The following is a 21188-nucleotide window of genomic DNA, read 5'->3' as shown; positions in this document are numbered from 1 at the left end:
TTTACTCTGGAGAACATTTGTAAAGAAGTGTATTATCATTTTTCTTTTAAGAACCTAAAACTAACTTTTTATAACGCAATGGTAATATTAGTTCTATTTAGTTCATTAAAACGTAATTAAGAGAAATAATTGGTCACTGACTCAAAAAAATAATAATAATAATGAAGTGTTACTGTTAATTATAATATCTATCTTCATAAAGTCGAGTAACTGATAAAAATATCTGACTGTAAGTCAGAGGAAAACTTCCTTGAAACTGCAGAGACTTATTTTTAATGTGAGCATTTTGATCAGCGTAGTGCACCTCGGATATACAAACACTGATCAGCTGTCTGGTAAGATTAGCAAATTAGGAACACAACACACATTTTGGTAAGTTGTAAGAAAACACTTTCTGATAACAACACTTCAGCAAAAAATAAAAATAAAACTAAATTTACTGCTACATTTATTTAAGTAAAAGACAAAAACATGCTATAGACAAACTATCACTAAGTGAGATGTTTTCAGTTAGGTTCAGTGTGTTTTTTGATAAGGATTGAGAATCATGTAGAAACTCAGAATAAAACAAGAAATGCACCCAAATTTTAAATCAGTGATCTGCCTCTGTAAAATATCGGGTAGAGGTATTTCAATAGTTTCAACAACTCCCAGAAGGAAAAACAGATGGACGATTACAAATCAGTAAAGCTGCATTGTGTTTGTCTAAGATGGATTGAGATCGAGAGCAGTATGCAGAATTGGCAGAACCTCGCAAATCACATTTCACTCAAACTAAGGACCAAAACATGACAGAGGTTTCTATCAAAGCCGCATGTTGAGGGCACCAATTTTTCCCTGTTCCCATCTCTCCGTTTGAGCCACTATGCTACATGTATATGGAGTCTGTAGGAAATCCATGTGGGACAGATTACATAGTGGAAGGAAGCAGGTTTGATCATCTACAAATAAGCACTACGGCCAGACACCACTGACTCCCAAAGTAGACATCTCAGCAGATCGACTCACACTCACTCAGTTTGGGGCAGAAAGCACTTAGTTAAGGGTAGTGATTCAAGGAGCCACTAACATGTGGTTCTGTAGGTTTTTTCTTGTTTCTTTGTTTACCTTTGCTTATTCCATTTCAATACCAGTCTGGTTAGAAAGTAGTCACGCTCCCAGCTCCACTAAGAAATTGATGCACACCACATGTTTTGCTCAAAAGCAGCTCAGTTACTTCAAGATGCCAGTTTATTAGATACCATAAAATAGTCTAGTATTACTCTATCATAGTCGAATATGTTATGTAGTATAGTGGTAATGTTTAAATATTCTTAATAAGGATGCTCAGCTGTAGTTTCTGATTTGTATAAACTGCACCGTGTTACAAAACAGACATTTGTCATGTCATGTTTTTGTTTACCTAAATTATCAATGAGATCAGATAAATAATAAAAATGCATCTCCCTGAAATGTAACTGCATTCATTGAAAAACTGTTTTCTTCACTTGGCTAAGCTACAGCCAACTTGTTTTTGGCAATAGCTTAAAAATTCACAAACTACAAAACTAAAATAGGGAAGAAATGAAGCATGGTGGCCCTTTGTATAAATTTCAAGTCTGCATAAACATATAGATTAGTTGACATCTAAAGACTTGCAACACCTATTGTGTGTCTCTTTCAAGCTACATTTAATCACGATTAACCAACTTTACTGTAAGTAAACAATTATCTCTACCTGAATAACATTTTAGTGCTTTACTCTCAGTGAAATGTCACTTCAATGTGACCAGTTCCCACACATGTATTGGCCTTGAGAACCACACTCATCCAACACCATATTGAGCTGGGTCATTTTGGGTGCCGCTGATGGATATTAAGCATGAAGGAGACATTGGACACCCCAGGGTGTGCCTTAGTGTCCTCTAACAATAACAGTAACAACCTTCCAGCCTTCAGTGGGTTAACATGGCGGAGTCTTGCTGTTCTCCAATGCAGCTGCACTCGTGATTGAAATGAAAACAAGGCAGAATGGCTGCTGTCAGACGTGTGATATATGACCTGTAATGGGATGTTTCCAGAGCTCCCTCTCCATATGGCTGCCTACAGTCCACCAGACCTGGACTGAACTGCATCGGAAAATTATTCGGAGCTTTTTTGTTTGAAACTGCCTGTGTGGGTGTAGCGTGCTACATCAGGACATTGCTGAACTGGTGAAAATAAACTATATAAAATTCTTGTTAATAATCCAAACGCCACATTTCTAAAGACTTGAGAGAAATGAAATTACAGTTTGCATTCTGTTTGATTTGTTATAACAATTTGGTTAATTTTAAGTTTATATAGCAACTCTGTGCTGCTTGCCACGTACCAGCGCTCTAACGCAACTACGCCACATTTGATAGCATTTGTTAATAAACAGAAATGCAGACACAGGCGTCTGATTAGTTCACTGGTGAGGTGTTAATTACTGGAGGTTCATGCAGTGTTAAAAATTATTAACATGAGTTTCAGATTGACACGAACACCCACTAAGATCAGAAAAAGCATCTTGAGGAGTCTGAATATTGTTACACAAATTTCTGCATTCTTTACTTCAAACAAAAACATGGGAGAAATTAAGTTTTGGGGGTTTTGGCAAGAAAGATTTTATAAACTGTGCAAATTTATGTACTGCATTTTATTTTTAAATACATGTATATAAAATATACACATGCACAATATTATAGATTTTAGCCTGTCTTATATAAACTTTTATCAAGGGGAAATAGTCACTTGATCACATGGTGTGGAATGATGCAAATTAACAGTGACCTTTAACCATTAAAAATTCTGGTTGGACTATTCTGGGACTAGGAAAAACGTTCAAAGTTGCTCTCACATGGGTTCAATTAGCCCACAGGTTTTGTATACACTTCATATGTACCTTTACCAAATATATGAGCAATAAAACTAATTAAAATGCCAAACATTGACATCTTTATAATCCCCCCCCCCCCCCCAGGTTACTCTTTCATATCCTCTTGTTTAAGATCATCCACTTAGTTCCAGTGTTTTTGCATTTTGTCATCTCTGTGTTATCTGATTTTTTTTTTAATTATCCAGTTCTTTTATCAACAAATCTTTTTTTCTATTAATATTTACACACTTTCCATTACAGCTTTAACATAATTTTACAGTTGTAGTAGTGCGTTTACTCTGTACATACTTGTGGTAAATAATAGTTGAAGTTTGAAATTTACACTTGGAAGTTAACTAATCACCATTTTCATCTACAGAAGTATGGACACATGAGCATAGGTAGCTTTTTGTGCACAGTCCCACACAAGTACACCTGCACATATACACAAAACATGTGTACAGAGAGAGGGAGAGAGAGAGAGACACACACACACACACACACACACACACGACTTCCTGTCTGTTCATTATGAGCAGATATACAGTCTCTGTGCTGGTTGTTTGAGCAGACTCAGGAAGGATACGCCGAGCAGTTTAACGTCCCACCAGAGAATGAGTGTAGTGCCTACTCTGTAGCGCTGCCATGAGAAATATCGCCGTTACGCTCCCACGCACACACAACACAGCCAGACAAAACACATGTGAAACAGTAGTGGCCACATGGCGAAGTGTAGCAAAACACAAAGTGGCCTGATGATATGCTAGTTTAGAGTGATACAGTTGTTTAGAAGTTTTACTTTACACATCTGGTAAGCTGCAGTCATCTACCATGTGTCTCTTCGAAGGTCACATGTAAGGTCAGCTACAACTCATCCAGACCACTATGCCTCATTGAAACCATACGAGAAAACCCAGAGGACACCAGCTTTCATATCTCTTCAGCACACTTCGGAGTCCAGCAGCCTGGCACCGCTTCAGCCTCAATAAGAGAAGAAGTCATCACCTCAGTATTAACCGTGGTTCCCTGGGTGGCCAGATTGGCTGGTTAATTGCTAAAGAGCACACTAGCCAGCAGGAAAGCAGAAGGCGAGCTATTTGGCAAAACTCCAGAAAAGGAAATGAAAGAAAAAACAGTGTATGGAGCAGACAGGAGGTTATGCTCTTGCAAAATGAAGCCCCGTTTGTATTTTTATCAAGCCGAGAGAAGATGTTTGGGTCCACTGTGGATTAGCTCAATACATTCCTCTAAGAAGAAGTACACATGAATGAGCCTCCAAGGGCCTCTAAGACGTGTATCTTTACCCTGATTTCTATAATCCACCCACTGACATTTATACAAATTAAAACGGTCTCTGTTGTACATTCCTACTGTGGAGTTTGGTGCCAAGTGCATCTCTACAGGCCTGAGCCAAACCACTGGTACAGCAGAAAAACTTCTCTACAAATATCTACAGCCCTGTTTAAGTTTATTTAACTATGGCAATCTGAAACAAAAATCAGACCTCTTCAAAAGAACACGTAAATCAGCAGCACAGATAACATTAAGGAATTTGGCAGCAATATGAAAGAAGGAGACAAATCTACCACGAGCCAGTAAGACGTCCGTGCAAAGATGATAATTTGGTTTTCATAAGCAAAAATGAAGCTTTAGCTTCTGCAGAGGAAGAAGTCGATCATTTTAGGAAAGTATTAGTGAGTTTGGTCACCTTTGCAAGTAAGTCACTGTCTCAGAGCTTCAAGACCTTCGTCTTTACAGAGAAGGATTTGTCCAACAAAAACTATCTAAGAATGATAAGTGGCCTTGTTATGGCTTCTGCTGAGACTTTGGCAAAGCAGTAGACAGACTTCAGGTCCTGTATTAGGTCTTTTCTGTACACAGCAACTGCTGAATTTCTTAAGGACATGACTTTCTGATGCCGTTTATGTGCTGTACATTTTTTAAGACATTACTGTCTTTCTCCTCCATTTGCCCAGTTTCCTCATGTTCTTAAAGGACACGCTGCACATCACGTAACGGCACGCCAAGTTTTCATCTAAATAGCTCTTTGGGAATCATCACGCTGTTGAAAAAATGCTATTTTATGACTGCCCAACTGTTATCTTTGGCAAATGTGATGTAGCAACAGCCTTAAGATAAAATTTGAAATTTGTTTGAGTTAGGTGCCTTTTTATGTTTGAATGAAAAATTTAAAAAAAAAATCCCCTGAAAATGATCGGGTACAAGGAGCTGACTGGAGTTAGAGAGCAGCTAGTATCCAAAGAAAAGTTGAAAGACCGTCACAAAAAATATATTATTGTTATTATCATCATCATCATCATCATCAAAGTCTGGTTCATTGAAAGGAACAAGATTTTTGCACAGTACTGTAGATAAGAAAGAGTACGCCATAGGGTTGTGGTTACTATAAACCACATTATCAACAAGCTGCTGCACACAGTCAGCATGCCTGTGTAGTGCAATGTGTCACATTTTGAGTGGCCAAAACCAGGTCCATGTCAATTATATGATTGTAAAAGTGCAGGTACACGCTTGAATGTTCGGACCCCAGCATGAGAAACATGTGGCAGGTGTTAAAATGTGGATTGGAGATTTTGGCTTAAGTGGTAGATAAGGACTCAAACAAAGTCTGAAAGTTCCACATGAAGTTCCAAGAAGAAAAATGCTGTTGGCAAACAGACCTTTTTGTTTTTTAAAACACCTTTTTAATTGTCAGGGTAGAAAATATTGATTGAGCCTCAGTTCATGCAGTTTGTTTTGTGACCGGACAGCAGAGAATGTGCTTATTGTGGTCACTTCTCTGATAGCAGCCACTCAAACTTTTACAGCCTCAGATTTGAAGACTTTCCAAACTTGAAACCCCCCCACTGCTCACAAATCCTGGCAGAAGGAGACATTTTCCAGCTCGCTTCAGGCAAAAAGCTGTAGCTTGAACTACTAAGGAAAAAAATACACCACAAAGAATTTTACTACAAAATCAGACGTGTGATTGTTAGCCAGTAATCCAATGAACGTAGCCTCGAAAGAGAGATTAATAAACTGAGTCCTGAGTGATGAAAGCTTGCACTGCGATAAAGATAGCTAAATTAATATGCTAAGCCTTCATTCAGCACTATCGAAACATTTTACAGTATAAAACTTTAATTTATTCTGAACTTTAAACCTTTTATAATTTGTAATGTTTTGAATTTGCGAGCAGACTTCTTTGGAAACCAGCATTCAAGTTCTCTGAAATCAGCTTTCGGTGCCTTTTAGAATAGGGAGAAACCACGTGCACACATCAGAAGAGCTTTTGTCAGGTTCAATCAGGTTCACACGCTGGCTCGGAAGCAATATCACAAACTGAATGACCCATGAATTAAAGCACAAATAGGAATACAAATTTAAAAGAAAGCCACTGTAGACCAGAAAACCTGATACCGCAAAAGCCAAACTAAATATTCCTAGAAATCTCCCAAAGGTCCACTTTCTGTTAGATTTCCATAACTTTACCTGGCAAGTGGTTTGACAACATAAACCAAGTGGTTACTCTTTGACGGGCACGATCCCCTGCACATTGAGTGATAATATTTCACACTGTGTATGCTCGACCACCCCGCTGTTTACTCCAACGGAACAGTCCTACCCAGCATTTCTCTTTCAAATCCCTCCATTTTCTCCCTGGGAGGAGATTTCCTTTCCTTTTCCATTCCTGCGAGCTCTCAGATGATGTCATGCTCGCCGAGTTTCCACAGCCCCAAACAAGCCTGTTAACCTCAGCACTGCCTCTTGCCACCACACATTCCTGCTTCAAAAGAAGAGACCGCTAACCCCTCGCACCTGAGTTTTGTCCAGTGGAAACAACACAGCGACCTCTCACCGCCGACTGCCTTATCTGCTCACTCATGGCTGGAATGGTGGGAAAGCCGGGGTGTGAGCTGTCATTTTTAAAGACAAGTATGGTGATTTGTTGAAGATAAAGCGAATGTGTGTTGAGGCGAAGCCTTTGTGTTTGACATGAACTTAATAATATTGTTGTGACCTCTTCATTTAGCTGTGGAGCACCTCATCTTCCCGTTTAGTCTGACAGAAAAAGGATCTGAGAGATTGGCAAGTGGTATCAGCAGGAGAACGGAGAGTGAAAATCCTAAAGGGTTTAAAAACATTTTTTACATGTATACGTTTTGGAATCAAAGGCATTACACAGATTTATTTTTCCTTCAAGAGTCAAACCCGCATGAGCTAATAAACTACTTAAATTCTTTTATTACAAGGAAACATTTCAGTCACTGTAAAAGAAAAGAAAAGCAGACTATAATAAAAGCATCTCTGGCTTTTTTAAATTATTTTAGTTGCATGCCTTTTTAAAATTTTACATCCATCTGCAGCTATCAAGAATAATGGAGGGGGGAAAAAAACGAATTGTAAACAAAGTTGTTGTTTTTTTATTTCTTACTAAAACCAAAAAAAATGGTTTGAGCCTGGCAGGTGAATTTTTATGAGCTCTCCTCTTAAATTGCTGTTAGTGGTCTTTGAGAGAATAGTTGCATAATTACTCTGGGATACAGAGTGTCTATGATCTGCTCTGTGGCCTGTTTTCTTGTGCCTTCAGGCAAAACCAGAGGCCCACACAGCATAAAACCATGTGTTACATCACTGTGCACATGCCCCACCCACCCAGCCACACTGCAAACACAGAAATATAGGTGACGCAAAGGGTAAAAGAATAAAATAAAATGTTTGAGGTCAAACATAGGCAAAAATATAGCTTTTAGGTGATGACATCCTCAAGTGCACAATGTTGTGGTTAAATCGATTAAATGTTTAGTTATTTAGATGATCAAATTACTGATTTAAGGAAATGATAATTTAAATCAATTTTTAAGCATAAATTACATATTCTCCAAATGCCAGTTTGCTGCCTTTACGAGGTGTGATAAAAAAAAAAAGGAAAAAAAAAAAAAAAAAAAAAAAAAAAAAAAGAGTCCGCCCAAACAAAAGCTTAAAAAAGAAAAATAACATTTTAACATGACCCGTCTCCTTGTGCACCCCTGCACTGCGGCTATTTTTACTTCACCCTGAGAAAGTCTCATTTTGACCTCTTCAACTCGCACACCCCCATGCACGCCCAAACTTGCCCACTGCATCAAAACAGAGACTCTTTAGCTTGTGTTTCAGTGTGGAGAATGGGAAATAATAGGAAGCAAAATCTGGTTTGTAGTGCTGGTTAGCAAAGGTTGTGTTGGTGTGACCAGAAAACCCAGAAGTGTGCTGTGACCAGTGTACAGTTATTCATAGTCTTCTTAAATAAATGTCACTCATTTCAAACCTAAATGATTAAACTGTGCAGCCACAGCACAACAGGCTTTGTTTATTTAGATGTTTTAAAATTGTCTATCATGCATGTAAATCTGATAAGCTATCCAAGCTGACATTAATGTATAAATGATTTCTTAAACTCAGTATGTTGCGCACAATAAAGTGCTTAAATATTGACTGTAATTTAAACCTCTATTCTTCTATAGTTTGTGCACCAGAAAGACAAAGATTATATTTATAAGCTGCAATATTTCCAGGTATGTATATGTAATTACAATTTTATTTAAATGACATAAATTAAAGCAAATTAAAGTTAACAGCACACACAAATACAAATAAATATTACATGCACATAGAGCTAAAGCTTCCATCAGCCCTGGTTACCAGCTTAGTCTCCTCTGAAGCAGTGAGGCCGTCATGTGAGCCGCACAGACGTGGGTTTGGGCGGGCGAGTGGGCGGCTGGGAGCAAGAGGCAGCCCTGGTTTACAGGTCAAGCCTGCAGCTTTACAAGGGAAATCTCCAGAGCCACTATAAATACCACTGTGAGTTTTAAGGGTGCAGTATATCACACCACTGGTTTTGAAGGACCACAAACCGACCTAGTTTTTGTAGTTTTTTTGTTGTACTTCCCCCTCCCCCTCTCTCAAATGTACAGTGAGTCTGAAGACAATTAAATGTGAATTTAACCCTTTTACATTTCGAGTGACTGTTAATTGATTGGCTCGACTTCAAAACAAGCCCTCCCTCTGTAACAAAGAGCCCGCCGTTCGCCTCACGCGTCAGATCCATATATCACTTGAGTACCTTAAAGTCTGGGGGTGGTTCAACCATATTCCCCTTTGCTGTAGTTCTGAACAAAGGGCACAAACATGTCAGGAACCATTTCAAGTAAATTGTGAGGATTTTCAATGAGCCCCACCTGCAAGCAAGACATTCATTCAGCTCAAACTGATGTACTATGACTTGAAATGAGGCCTAATGATTTGCTTAAGGAAACGGCTGCATAAAACTTACAGCCCTGTCAAAGTGACACAGCCGTGCAGCATGTGCAGCATAAATCACCCCGTTTCGTTGCTCTCGAGGTGATTGGTTATGCGCTTCATTTTAGATGAATTATTATTCATTCAGTTTTATTTCATTTTATGGTGAGAAAAAGAAAAGGTTGGAGAGCCTCGGGTTGTCATTTGAACACCTGAGCGCCACAGATGTGCAGTCAGAGGACATAAAAGCAGCGATTGCAAATCTCACGTGCAAATCTCATCAGCCAGCGCTAGTTAGCAGCAGACGACGTTAATTGGTTCCAGAAGTGTTGCTCTCATTCACACTAGCTGAGACAGCAAGCGGTGAGCGGAGGCAGAAAGCGGGAGGACAAAAAAAAAAAAAAAGCTGCAAGGGAGGGCAAGTAATGAGAGGTCAGCCGCCTTACAGTTGAGCTGCCAGAGCCAGAAAGGCACGCCAATTTTATGGTCAATTGGGCGACGCATCTGGACTCATAGATCACAGGGCTGCGAGGCTGGACTTAGCACCCAGCTCACACATTTCACACACACAACACAGACCACACAACACACACAATTACAGGCAAACAGGCTAGACACACACAAACCGAAGAAACACGATACATGAGGCATATGCGCATTTAATACCAGAGCTTCACATATTTTTCCTCAATGATTTCATAAAGTAAGGATTTCTAAGTGCTGCACTGTGAAAATCATACCACTGTCATCTTAAGACATATAAGACATATTTTTTTCTCTTTTATTTCCAGTATTTTCCATAGTTAACAAGCTGGAATTAGGCTCCAAGTATATAATCAGACTGTGATGCTAAATAAAACTAGTTTCAACACGCACAGAGATAGAAAACATACTACCACCAGAGAAAGCAATTAGTAAGTAGCCTTAGAAAAACATGCTTATGCAATGATTCACTGTATACCCAGTCTTTATTCTACACCCTAATAACAGACTAATTAGGTGTTGTTGGTTGGACTTTGTGTTTAGACAGTTTCAATGTTGCATATAATGTATTTTGGACAAAAACTGGTTCTCGTTTTCAAGCTGAACTATACTTTGATGGAGGGAATTACACATGTGGCCAAACACTATATCAAGTCAAATGAATAAAGGATTTCCACCACATGTAATTATGGTACTTTGAAAAATTATATGAAATAGTTTTTGGAAATTATTCGGAAGGTCACCACATTGAGAATGTGAATATCAAAATGACTGCTGGAAGGTATAAGTTCCATGGGGTATGGGGTATTTAAAAAAACCTAAATAAAAAGGTCATGCGATATGACTGGAAGCTCCAGAACAGCTACTAACCTGAGGTTAGTTTGTTTTGTCAACTGCTGTTTCCATGATCTTTGAACCTCGGCTGCTGAGCCAAAAGAAACATAGTAGTACAAACAGCTACAATTTCCTGATGAATGAGCAAAATCAGAGTGCAGATGAACAACATCATGCCGTGTGATGAAAAGCTCACACACACACACACATACGTGAAAAGAGAACTCAATGTAAGATTTTAGCCAAATTTAATTTTTTCTCTGTCAACAGCGCTGCTTTTAAACATCCATTTTACCATCATGTTTTAGTGCTACTTTTTTTTCTTTTAGCAATAAGGCCATCGCATTTTGCTGATCTGGGCACTCGATTAATACATCAGAATTCATTCTTTGTTTTAACTGGTAACCGCTAATATCTGCAGCTGAAAAAACAACTTCACTGTGGCTAATTAATGTTATTTCCAAGACTTGGCCAAACTACAAACTTAAAAATGGGTAAACATGGTCTCTGGGACCAGTGCATGTAGGCACTCCATCAAAGATTGTTTAACTCGTGAAAGGGACAGCACCTTTGTAAGTAATCTAGACGAATACCTCATTTTGAGACAGGGAAATGGCAGCTAGACAGGTGGCTGTTAAGTCAACAGTGCCACCATTATTGTTGCACAACAACTCAAGATAGTGATGATATCACAAAATCAGTGGATAAAATTAAACTAAATTGTTTAGTGGATCAAATGGGCAATGTCAACCAGTTACAACTTGCATATCAACAAAGAGCAAACATCATTACCAGGATGTATTAACACCATCAAAGGAATGCATAAAGACAGACCATTATTCACTAATAATCAATTCTGATAAAAGAAAATGCTAAAGAAAGATGTTGCTAGACCAGCAAATGAACAGCCTTTGAAATATGCAATACGTATTTGTAATCATAAATTTAGCAGAAACTGCAGTGACTCTAAAGACCAGTAACAGACAGATCAGGGTGCACAGTAGCACATTTTAACAAAGCAGCTAGTAATAAAGCAATGTGTTACTTTGGAAAACAGCGAGAAGCAGCAGGAATGAGCAGATAAACTGCTAATTAAATATATAAATCCTCCATAGTTCACCTGTCTTATGAATTGTCACATAACTGCATCTGTGCAACTGACTCAGTCCAATTTAGCAGGTCTTTAAAGCTGAGCTGCCATTTCCTGACACCACATAGAGTTGATCATGGAATATCTAAAGAATTTTCACAAACTGAATTGTTGCAATGGTGGCATCTGTTAAAAATACCACACTCAAATTCAGTGAGCTCCGTAAAATAACCTATTCTCTCACAAATGTTTGCAAAGGCAAACTTCATGGCTAGGTGCTATGAAATCCCCTGAATTCAGAGATTAAGAGATGTGGCCCGATACTTTTGCCTATGGTATCTGTCGTGGCAGTCCTAGACAAGTTATGTCTAATAATCATTAAAAAAAGTACCAAAAAAGCAAACAAACAGAGTTTTTCCATGAACTGTATGCTTGTTAATATGTGTGTCCTATATTCCAACTCACCTGCTGTACACCAGCAGGTGAAGTATATTGCAGTAAAAAGAGGCACCAGGTTCATCACAAATTCTGTAAAAGATTGACATCACCAACATCAACATTTGGTTTGTTTTCTGAAGCCTTGAATTTGGGATTTGAGGGTATTGGGGTGGATCAGTGGACACTTCACTTGTCCATAGCAAGCAGTGCATTGCAATGTAACAAGGCTACCGATCTTACCCTGCATTATTGTCTAGCTTGCTTAGAATTGCTAAATTGCATTATCATGCTGCATAAGACAAGACTTGCACCTAGCAACATGGATTAAATAATCCTCAAGACAGAGCTCACAGATGTGTTTAAGTGTAAGGGCTTTTTTCTTCCCTGCACACCTATTTATTATTTATATATTTATTCTTTTTAATATGAAATATCAGCCCATCTATTTTTAAAAATACAGGTTTAAGGTACTTTTGCACTGGCTTCACTTTCCAGATATGAACACCAATTCCATCTTTCATATACGGCACACATATTTGCTTATTATTTAGGCAAAATGAAAAGAAAATCTCAAGTCATGCTGCCTATTTTAAACTGCACTCCACACATTACAGTTGCACTTACCTCTGTAGGCACTGCCAGTGAAGGTGCGAGGGGCTTCATGTAGTTGTACCTCAGCAATGTCATCATGACGACACAGCGAAATAGCTCCAAGACAGCCGATGATGGCCTGAATATAAGGACACATTAAGCAACAACGCATCACTTAGATGGAATAATTATATTTTAATGTGAGCTAATATCAACTTCCTGTGCTGATCAAATAGAGTTGATGAGGAGAGATTTGATTTGAGATTTGAAGTCAGCTCCAGTGTTGTGGTACTTGCGTCGACTGAATTTAATCTTACATTCACTCACAACAAATGTATGTATAGTAGGAGTGTGTCTTTATGCTGTTTCTGTTTCTTTTAGTGAATTTCACAAGCTAAGTATGCAGAGTTTTATTTGGTAACAATGAAGAGAAATGAAATGATTCAATGCAAGGTTCATAGTTTAGTTACTGAAAACAAGGGTACATACTACTGACCACCCCACAGTAATATTAATACTAATGTTCAGACCTTTAACTCTGGGCTGGCAAAGAGCTATAGCTCCCAGCCACAGAGATTCTTTGAGAGTTTTTCTTTGATTCGTTCTTGGACCCCACAAGAGGTTGGACTGTCTTAAAAGCAAGCCATTTTCAGAATCATTGAGTTTAAGATGCAAATACATTATTAGGAATTAGCAGCTCAGAGGAGAATAAAGAACAACTGAAGAAATCTAAACAGATAAGTACAATCAACTTGGCATTTTTACTTCAATGCTAATTTTAACAGTCCACATTTTGTATTCCTTCAAATTCAGTCTTTGGATGATTGCGACTCAAAGCTTGAGAACCTCTACCAAAGCCAGAATAGTTCTCCGTCTTGCTTTTCTCTAACCTTCCCCCCCAAGACATTTTTAACTGTTTAGTCTAATTTTTAAATCCTCTAAAAGTCTCTTTGAAAATGAATCCATAACGAAATATCTGTACTGTACCTCTGGTCGATGAGGAACCCCAGAGACGTGAGAGTGAGCAGAACGTAGCCAGTCATACCCAGAATAGTTAACTGGGACAGTATCTAGGATTGAGATACATTTGCATACCATGAGAAATGCGGTCAGGAAAAAATACATTAGATTCAAACCCTTAAATCAATATCATGGCCGGTCAAGTTACGATCACAGGAGACCTTACTGGGAGAGCAGTCATAAACCGCAGAGCTGTAATGCCAACCAAAACATGTCTGACCTTCGGAATAAGTGTACTGGCACACACGATATGCTGCCTCTTACTTTACACTGACATGCCTAGTTTACATAGACACTCTAATCATCCCAGATGGGTCTTGACAGGGGACTTGACCACAGTTGAAGAGACTGTAGTTTGAATCCCCTAAATGGAGCCAAAACAACCAACTTTGGAGGAGAAATCCAATGCAGATTCTCACTGACCTTTCCAAGCTATTTGGAACATACACACAAACAGACTTGCATAAACACAAAGAGTAACGTACGCTCTAATCTGTGTTCTCTAACCTACGGCCTTGGCTAAGGGCAGCCGTTGGAAAGCCATTGTCTCCTGAGGATGCTGTGGGCTGTCAGCTTTGGTTTATATTTCTCTGACACTCAATACAGAGTCTAACAGCCAAATCTCACTGACTGCTCCCATGCTGTAAATACCCAGAGGGCTCGCGCTTGCCAGCACAAAAATCAACCCATCAACAGGATGCAATAAAACTGTATTTCTATACGTTTATCCAAGTCATAACCCATAAGCTGCCATAAGCACAATATTACCAGGAGCCTCTTACAGGAACACGGATACAATAATGCTTTCCATGAATCAGACAAGGAAATAATTTGAGCTCAGTCCATCTGTGAAGGACTGACAGTCTAGGGTGACCTTCATTCATAGTTTATTAAGGCAGATTAATCACTACAATGGAGTTCAAGGGCTATGGATGTCGTTATTTTTGGTAAGCGTATAATGAGAGGAGAATTTTTTTGATATCAAAGGTTATGTGAACTTTTCTGTGTCTGATAACCCGAGGGGCTCAGCAGACCAGACGTATTTAGTAACCTAATCTTTTTTTGTTGTTGTTTGTTTGTCTTTCTATCATCCAGGGGGCATGCAGCTGAGACACTACACTAGAGAGAAATTCCTCCATAAAAAGTGTCACCAACTCACATTTCATTTCCAAGAGTTTTTAAAGAAACACTTTGTGCTTCTTTTGTCATGGTAATTTTTCAAGTGATCAACTGACAACTTGTAGCAATATCAGCAGAGGTCAGAAATGACAGTTAACATCTGGTGGCAGCACTGTAAGGACTGATTGTGTTATGTTGTCTCTTGAGATGAGCAAATTAACTAATTACCCAGGCCATTATTGACGAAGACTGATCAAACAGGAAAAAACAAACAAACCAAAAAACAGTGCAAGTAACATGTAATAATGAATCAGGTATCAGGTAGGTAAACATGATTCCTGTTATACTGAACTATTTTAAGGAGAGTTTCCAGCAAACCATTAAATGGGATAACAAAATAACACACCTGTTAATGTAAAGTAACAAGGACAGCTCTACAAACTACATCATCCAAAGTGACCACACATCTGAATAAACCGCTCTTCTAAAGTAGTCTCAGCATTTTATATTTTGTAGAACTGATTGCACTCTTACTGTATTAGATTCAAATGGGGGGAAAAGCAGGGCTTGCTCTACTGTGTGATTCATTAGCCAATGAGCTTATAGTAGCTCTTGATTTTACAGTCAGATCTGCCCCCATGCTCATGTGTCTACCTTCAAAAATCTGAAATGTACTGTGGTGGGAAAAAAGAAAAAATAAACCTTCACTTAAAGGCTCCAAATGGGACTTTATGCCATGAAGCTTCTGGCGTACAGCTTTTGTGCTGATGTTAATGCCTGGCAATTTGGAAGTCTGTAGTTATTAAGTCAGTCACTGAGAGCATTGGTAACTATTACATGCACTCTTATATGCACTCTTCAACTTTACAGTCTGCGTTGCAGCTGTTCTGAAATACTTCACAATACCACCATCTGATCGTGGAATATCTAGCAGAGAAGAAATCTCAAAAATTGACTTGTTGCATCAGTGGATCCTATTATATTAGCAAACTAATTCAGTGAGCTCTTTAGAACATTGCTTGTAAAGACACGGTGGACTTAATGCTTTATTTCATACACCTGTGGCAATGCTATTGAGAACACCTTAATTCAGAGATTACCAGTGCAGCTCAGTACTTTTGCTCAAATAGTGAATATTTTTGTACTTTTGGTAATTTGCAAAAACTTCAAAAGAGTGAAAGCAAAACCTGTGTTTGTGCATGTGTGTGTGTGTGTGTTTCAGTTTTGGTCTGCTGGGTAGAAATGCCCAAACATACTTTAAATGAGAAAAAGTTCTGATGGTCAATTTCCCTCACTGCCTCTAATAATAACTGTTTAAAATACGTAAATGTAAAGCATACACACTGGCCTGATGATGATGTAATTGAAGAGTAGCTTCACTTGTTTGAAATAGCCATGTTTTCATGGCTTCGAATTAACACAAAGCACATAAATTGTCCGGCAGCGTGTCTTCAATTGTCAAGCTAAATAAGCAGCTAGCGAACATGTGGGTATAAATACATAAGAGTGACATGATTTATTGTTGGGCCAAGGAGCTCACTTTGTTATTTTCCCTCCAAGTCTGATTGCTGCATCCTGAAGGCTATTTGGTTTGGGAAATGGTTGACTCGACAATTAAGGCGTTTGTGTTCACTGCTGGACCACCAGCTGGTGTTTCGTTCGCCAAAAGGGAGGGGATCCCTCGATGCTGCAGAGGAGGTGTATGTGCTTGTGTGTGAGAGGTGACCACAACTAACAGAGCCCCATGGAGGTAGCGATCGGGGGGGGGAGAGAAGACAGGGCATTTTATTTAGAGTTTGAAGAGGTTGGGTGTGACAGCACTTTCTGGCTAACCAAAACTGTGCTTGGGGGAAAAATCCTTCCAAAGATAACTGCTGGGGAGGTTCTTTTCTTTCTTTTTTTTCCTGAAGGAGGAGGAAGGGGGTCTTTTGGCTTGTCGGGTGGAAAATAATAGACAAGGTTGCTTTAAAGGGGAATGCTGATCCGTCATTCTGTCATGATGTTAGACACAGCTAGTCTTTTTCTGCTGGCTAAGTAGAGGACTCTGCTCCATTATGGACCAGCCACAACAAACTGGATAACTGGATGAATCAGTGTTGGCAAACAAACACGTAAACTCAGATAGTCTTAAATTGGGAACTCTGGACCACCTTGTCATACTTTGAGGGATTACAGTAGCCTAAACATATCAATAGTTAGTCTAGACTAAGCTACCCCAGATTTAATCCTATATATATATATATATCTGACAAATCCAACTAAGAAAGGGAATTTAAAGAACTCTATGAAGGGAGCTGAAGTGTCACCCTCCAAATAAAGTTTAATAACAATCACTTTGTCTAATGTGACAAATACATACCATGTTGTTTTCAAACAAATCATGGTAAGTCTTCAGCACCAAAAGGAAATGTATGACTGCATAAATTTGTACAGGCAGTGACCAGCTGGGATTATGAGGCACTTCCTTTCCGGTAACCTGTGAATGGAAAATAAACATGTTTAATTCCCCGAACCTTGATATTTTTGAACAGTTTCTCACAGCCAACATGGCTTAAATACCAATTTTACCCTGATGGTAACAGCTTTAATGTCATGCTGTCATTTGAATTCAAAACTAGTACCCCAAATCCCCAGATCTTCTAAAAACATCATGTAAGCTATTATTTCTGACTCAAAAAAACAACTGAAGCCATTAACCAGTGACACATTACCCCACATTCACAGAAGCCTGTGAATAGTTAAAATAGTTCAAATGATGACAGAACATGCACCAAGACTATTCACAGGCTTCTTCGTCCACACACACAACAACAACACATGTCTGCTTTATGATTGTGGCATTATCACAATAGTCTAAAAATTTCAGATTGATAATCAATAAATTAATTTTCTCAGATGTTATGTTTACACAAACAAAGTGTTAGGTCAATATAGGTTTTATTATTTGCTACACCTCACGCTAGTTTGCCTTAAAATGATACACATAGCTCCCATTGGACAAAGAAAAAGATGACTTTAAGGGTACTGTGACATGCAACAGAACATAAACAGCAACAGACTCTTTTCACTGTTCTGTTGAACAAATGATGAGCTAAGCGGTCCAGTCGTCTCATATTAGGTTAACAGACTGGATTAAAGGAAACCGTCTGCAACCACCAAACTTTCTTCTCTAAATGCATGTCACTATTTTGCAGCATGTTCAGATATGTGCATGAATCATTTCCAGCAAATCATCTGAGTCATGCATGACGAAATTATTCTCTACCAGTAATGACAGAAACAAAGAAAATGCCATTTGTAGAATGCAATTGCACCCAGTGGCTAACTCTGAGAATATGCCATGTATAAACACTGCATGCTGGTGGTGAAAAAAACAAAACAAAAGGGTATGATAAAGATGAGGAAAAGATGCTAAACTTTAATTAAAAACAAACAAACAAACTTGTAAACCCACCCAATGTGCCTTTCTTCAAAAAGACCTTTTCTTACTTTAGTGTCCTACTAGTGGAATTTCAGAACTGGTGAAAATTAGCTTGTTGTTTTCCATTTACAAAGTCATCCAGGATTTATTGGGTGCAGCGGTTTCCCTTAAACACTGAGGAATATCTGAGTCCTTCTGTAAGAATTCCCTGAGTCATTTGACCTGTTTTTCCCTTCTGTCCAAGACAATAAGTAATTAAGCCCTGAGGGCTTTATGGGAATGAAAAATAACTGGCCAATCAGCAATGCCTGTTTCTCATTCAGGGGGTTTCCCAGGATTTTGAGGAACCAAACCATCACATGTGGGTTCCCCCTCAAAATCCCATCCCCAACCCTGTAGATATTCCAGTCTGCTGCTCTGTTTATTCTCAGAGTTGAAACACGTTGAACCCTTTTTCCTCTTTCACTCCCCTCTTTTTCCTCTTTCCTTCACCAGCAGATATCAAGAAGTAGCCGCCTACATAAAGCCTTTCAAGATATTTCAGTTAAGTTCCAGCTCTGACCATGTTTAGAATTACCCTGCTGGGTTTAAAGAGCCAATTTAATCGTAAAGTCAAAGGGGACTTTTTTTTTTGCAGTCTGAAGCATGAGGGAACTAAATATGCGACACCATCAGCGTTATTTCAAAGCTAACCACCGGGGCATTCAGCTGGAGCCTGTATTTCTTTCTGCATACACACAAAGTCACGCACACACATGCACATTTACGCTAAACTGCAAGTGGTTTTATTCACGCAGACTGTGTTTAAAGACAGTGAAACTAAACTTATTGTGTCGCCTCTACAAAGGCTTTGCAGCTTTTATTTGATGTGGCAGTTTCTTGTAAAACTGGCAGAATATACGAGTCCTTCAATAAGGAATGCTCTGAGTCATTTAGGCCTGTGTGTTGTGTCTGTCAAAATGATGGGTAATGAAGCATGAGGGCATTTTGTCCTTAGAAATGATGCAAACCTTTGGATTGTCATTGTGGTCACCCAGCCGACGTTTACCAGGTTTCCAACTTGGACCGTTGAGGAAAGTTGACAGTTTGTTGCTGATAGTTTTGTAGGTTTTGGATTTCTTCCACAAATACAAGTAGTAATGCAACTAAAAGAAAAAAAAATACAACCAAATTAGACCTTAATAAATAATCAAACACTACATTTAACTGATGAATACTAACAAAGGAACAGCAATAATCCTAGAATGAATGTTTCTATTTTCTTTAGGCAGAACATTGCTCATGCAGTGCTCTGCCAGCAGTGATGGCAGCAAAAATAATCATAACATCCACCTGGCATTACATTTTATTGGCCTCTTTCACCTCAACTGGGCAGTTTGTTTAGAGTAGAGTCATAATGTTATGGTTACAAAATGGCCACTCGGCCAGTGAGGGAAACATGAGCTCACACCTCATCTACCAAAGGTGTTTATACCCAGATGGAGGTGAGCTGCTTGACCAATCGCCAACTTGTGGTAGCCACATCAATGATGAAAGATGAGACTAACCTGCACATAGAGGATTTCAAATCTTTTGATGGGGAAAACCAGGCCGTACACGACTTGGTCGGCTTCTTGAGCAAAGGTACCTGGGGATGGTATGAATAGCGGTGTGCAAAACAAAATGATGTGAATAAATGCCTCAAACTCCTATTCCTGTTATTTATTCTTAAAACCTGAGGTAATACATTAAGGTTTAAAAGTTTAAGATGTTTAAATATCCAACAAAGAAAACGTGTCACCAGAAAGACAAACATGAAATGAATCACGTTTCTCTTGTTATTAGCATTTTCTTCATCTTTAAGCTATTTGTCCCTCCACCCAGCTGCTAAATGCTCCACGTTCACCAGCTTTTCATTGATTTTATCTGTTGTTCACTTGACCAAGACAATAAAACTGAAGTGCAAAATGAAAATGAACTAAAAGATGCTAAAACTCTGAGAGGGTTAGTGACAGACAATGGTTAATTCGGCCTCCAGTTTAACAGTGAAAATGCTACTAAGGGAATGTAGAAACGCTCCTTTGAGTCAGTATCCTTTGCATAAACTGACTTTTCTTTGAACATATACCCTAAAAACAATAAGGTACTATAAAAATACCAGGAACATCTATTCAACATCTATAAAACCTCCATCAACTACAGAGAAGTGGGTTTCTCATGATTTAAACAGATACCCTGCACAGACATTTGTGGCAAACTGTTTTATTTTCATCACTGTAGTATTTGGTGATACCTTAATTTTTCAAGCCCAAGCATCACAGGTATGTCTGCATGTTCTCAGTTATGTAGGCCACGGTAGTCTTAAGCATTTGAGTTGAAAGGAACAGGATTTCTTTCTTTGGTTCTAAAAACTGATGGAGTCCCAGGTATTTCATTCCTAGTGGACTGTCAGCCGCAGACGTACGGATACACTTCGTATCCTCAAAGGAGTGCCTCTGAATATTCATATTTTGGACAATGACAACAATTTGAGAGGAGGCCATCTATTTCTACTGTGAGCCATCATCACCAAATTGAAGCATACGACACCAAATATTCCCCACCTATAAGTCACAGTCTTGACATCCCTTTGCAGGCATTTCAACCCCCACTCAAACCTTGAACCAGATGACCTTAACTTTTATGGCCATGTGGCATGGCAATGTCTCAGACTCCACATCTTTACTCCTGTGAGCATAATGACCCATGCCTGGGTTCACAGCCTCACTCGTGTAGACTCACAATCACTCTCAGGACCACCTCCAAAAGGGACAACCTCAATAGGGGTCTCCAATAGTTTTTGAAACTAAAGAAAATCAGATGAGAGGTAAAAGTATCTTCATAAACCAAAAGAATTTCAGTTGTTCTGAACTCAAGTAATCAAGACTATCACAGACAGGAGAAACTAACAACACCTGGAAGACTTCCATGGTACAGAAAGTCCATCATACAGAAATTTGATCATAATTAAAGTATTTCACCTGAATGCTTTGAATCTTTGAAGGGAAAGTTCCGAT

The 21188-nt window shown here is 38.8% G+C and overlaps 1 protein-coding gene across 3 annotated transcripts in view; it reads right to left on the bottom strand.

Moving 5' to 3' along the window:
• The window catches only part of agmo (alkylglycerol monooxygenase), a 53847-nt gene that overhangs the window by 8942 nt on the left and 23717 nt on the right, over positions 1-21188 (bottom strand). For all 3 annotated transcript variants that reach the window (XM_084944137.1, XM_084944136.1, XM_084944138.1), the window contains 5 exons: positions 19701-19780; positions 19164-19298; positions 17092-17208; positions 13581-13663; positions 12627-12732 (listed from right to left, as the gene is read on the bottom strand). In XM_084944137.1, the coding sequence (XP_084800263.1) occupies positions 12627-12732; positions 13581-13663; positions 17092-17208; positions 19164-19298; positions 19701-19780 (521 nt within the window). The remainder of the gene's footprint in view (positions 1-12626; positions 12733-13580; positions 13664-17091; positions 17209-19163; positions 19299-19700; positions 19781-21188) is intronic.

This window comes from Perissodus microlepis, chromosome 11, assembly GCF_051167445.1.
Source record: "Perissodus microlepis isolate ML-2025 ecotype Zambia chromosome 11, ASM5116744v1, whole genome shotgun sequence".
Classification (NCBI taxonomy): domain Eukaryota; kingdom Metazoa; phylum Chordata; class Actinopteri; order Cichliformes; family Cichlidae; genus Perissodus; species Perissodus microlepis.
Note: the sequence above shows the minus strand (reverse complement) of the source record. Positions and strands in the feature narration are given on the sequence as shown.